Source organism: Chlorella variabilis, assembly GCF_000147415.1.
Source record: "Chlorella variabilis unplaced genomic scaffold CHLNCscaffold_6, whole genome shotgun sequence".
Classification (NCBI taxonomy): domain Eukaryota; kingdom Viridiplantae; phylum Chlorophyta; class Trebouxiophyceae; order Chlorellales; family Chlorellaceae; genus Chlorella; species Chlorella variabilis.
In genome coordinates, this window is record NW_005435082.1 from 1,425,251 (window position 1) to 1,427,732 (window position 2,482).

The 2,482-nt window shown below is 71.4% G+C and overlaps 2 protein-coding genes across 2 annotated transcripts in view; one reads left to right on the forward strand and one right to left on the reverse strand.

Moving 5' to 3' along the window:
- CHLNCDRAFT_143834 (expressed protein) overlaps positions 1-1,886 on the forward strand; it is a gene marked incomplete at both ends in the record, with an annotated part of 3,001 nt that extends 1,115 nt beyond the window's left edge. Inside the window, 6 exons of the mRNA XM_005849113.1 lie at positions 171-286; positions 438-548; positions 837-938; positions 1,089-1,133; positions 1,327-1,380; positions 1,674-1,886. Of these exons, the coding sequence (XP_005849175.1) occupies positions 171-286; positions 438-548; positions 837-938; positions 1,089-1,133; positions 1,327-1,380; positions 1,674-1,886 (641 nt within the window). The remainder of the gene's footprint in view (positions 1-170; positions 287-437; positions 549-836; positions 939-1,088; positions 1,134-1,326; positions 1,381-1,673) is intronic.
- A 301-nt stretch (positions 1,887-2,187) lies between these two features.
- Positions 2,188-2,482, reverse strand: part of CHLNCDRAFT_143835 (hypothetical protein) — a gene marked incomplete at both ends in the record, with an annotated part of 4,348 nt that continues 4,053 nt past the window's right edge. The window contains one exon of the mRNA XM_005849309.1: positions 2,188-2,323. Within this exon, the coding sequence (XP_005849371.1) occupies positions 2,188-2,323 (136 nt within the window). The remainder of the gene's footprint in view (positions 2,324-2,482) is intronic.

Consider the following 2,482-nt stretch of genomic DNA (forward strand, 5'->3'; position numbering starts at 1 on the left):
CTTCTCGTGCACTCCACCTTCAAGCTGCTGCACGGTGGGTGGGTGGCATCGGTACCGCCGCATGCGCCAGCGGCGGCAAGACGTGGCCTGCGCGAGGTGTGCCGGCCCCTGCTGCCTGCCTGGCCTGCCCGCCAGCATGGGCTGCTCTCCTCGCGCCGCGCCGCCTGCAGAGGTGCTGCCCCGCTGGCTGAGCTGGTTCAACGAGTTTGCGCCCTCCCACACCTCCCCGCCCTCTTACGCCTACCCCCGCCACTTCCCACGCATCCTGCCCTTCCTGGGGTTCAACGTGAGAGAAGCCGGCCCGCGCCCGCTGCCGCCTGCGCCCGCCCGGCTGCTTGCCGCCGCCTGCCGCCGCTGTGCGGGCCAGCCATCATCGTCGCCAGCGCATGCCGTCCTTGATTGATGCCGGCCGTCGTGCGCCTTCCCGCGCACCGCAGTACGAGCTGCGCGGCTCTCGGGTGCTCTGGTCTGCTAGCAACCTGTTTGAGACCCTGCGCCAGATCATCAACGGACAGGGCGGCGCCGACATCGAGCTTGTGCCCAAAGAGGTGTGTGTGTGTGTGTGTGAGAGAGAGAGAGAGAGAGAGAGGGGTTAGATGCGGGAGGCCCCGGGCTGGGAGGGAGTGGCAGGCGGGAATGCAGGCGGCCCCGGGTGGTGGAGGGCCGGCAAGCTGGCAGCCTCGGTGCCGAGCTGGTGCTAGTGTGGCCGGCCACAGAACGGGGACGCCGCGTGCTGCATGCTGTGTGCCGTTGCGGCCAGGCCAGAGCGCGGATGCCACGGGCTGTGCCGAGCCGCCCGCCGCCGCCCGTGCACGCTCCCCTCCCCCGCGCCGCAGATCAAGGCGCTCTACGTTCCCTGCCAGAAGCACGTGCGCTCCCCAGAGACCGAGATGCTCATCCCCTTTGTCAAGCACCTCAACTGCCTGCCCGTGGCACAGGTGGGTGGGGGGCGGCCTGGGGCCGCGGCCCCGTGACGTGCCCGCTGCCCTCCCCCGGGCTGCGCCCGCTGCTCTGCCCCGCGCCCTTCCAGAGCGCGCCGCGCCCCGTGCCGCCACCCGCCGCTGCGCGCGTGGACCATGCCGCTGCAGGAGTGCGGGCGCCCGCTGTTCGACCTGGACGAGAAGAACCTGCAGGTGTGTGGGTGGGCGTATGTGTGTGTCGCAAGAATGTGTCGGAAGACCCTGCAGAGCACAGGCGCCGCCCGCGGCCCTGCGAGCACACTGCATGCGGCGCATCCGGCGCGCGCATCCCCTGCCCCCCTGCGCCCGTGCTGCTGGCCCCCCCCCCCCCCCCACCCCCGCCCCTGCCGCCTCCTGCATGATGCAGGACTACTACCACAACTCAATGGCAGAGCTGGACATTGGCAAGCTGGAGAGCGAGGTGTGTGTGTGGAGGGCGGGTAGCCTCGGGGTGCTGGGTGGGGGGCAGGCTGTGCCAGGGCCTGGGCCAGGGGGGTGGCCTCGGGTGGGGGGCAGGCTGCGCCCTGGGGGACCCCCCACTCTCTGCGAGAGGCTTCTTGGGGTGCGGGCCAGGCTGCGTGCTGGCAGGTTTGGGCAGGTGCAGGGTGCGTGCGGGCAGGTGCTAGCGGCAGAGCGGGGCCGCGGCTGGGCGCCGCCGTCGAGCACCGGGGCCGTGTGCCCAGCACCTGACCGCGCCTGCGCCCGCGCCCGCAGAAGCTCTACGTCTCCCAGCGCTTCCGAGCCATGGCCCGGGGGCTGATCGTGCTGCACAAGCACCTGCAGCAGCAGAAGGCAGAGGCGGCAGCGGCGGCGGAGGCCAAGCGGGGCCACAAGAAGCGGAAGCAGGGGGCGAGCGCGGCGGGCGGGGACGCGCACGGCGCGGCGCGCCGCAAGCAGAGCAACGTGGAGAGGGTGCACACGAGCTGATGGGCGCGGCCCCTCGCCGCCGCCACCTGCCCTCCTGTCCTCGACTTTGACCTGATCCGACCAGCTGACACGCGGCGCCTGCTGCAGCGCGCCACCCGGCGGGCGCACGCATGCGCACGGCTGGCCCGCCTCTGTGCACGCGCAGTAGACTCTTGCTGCCCGATTCTGTGTACCATCACCAGCACTCCTCCAAGACAGCCTGTATACAATACTTGCAATGCTTACAATTGTCAAACAGTTCTCGCACCAAACAGTTCTCGCATGATAGTTACCCGAAAAGGGCAAGGCCTCGCCATGCGCCTCACTTGCTCTTCTTGCCGTCTGCCAGCGCCGCCACCCTCCTGGCGCCGCCCGGCAGGAAGCAGGCCAGCAGGCCCAGCAGGCCCCTCACGTTGCCTGCAGCAGCGCGGGCGGGCACGGGTGGCGTGCGCGGACGGCTGCATGCGGCTGTGCGCGTGTGGAGGCGCGGGGAGGTGACGAGGCGCCCCACCCCACCCCACCCAAGCAGCTCCCCACGGGAGGCCAGCCAGCCAGCAACGGCCGCTCTCAGCGGCAGAAGCACCCGGCCGGCTGGCCGGCCACCAGCAGCCCGCCCG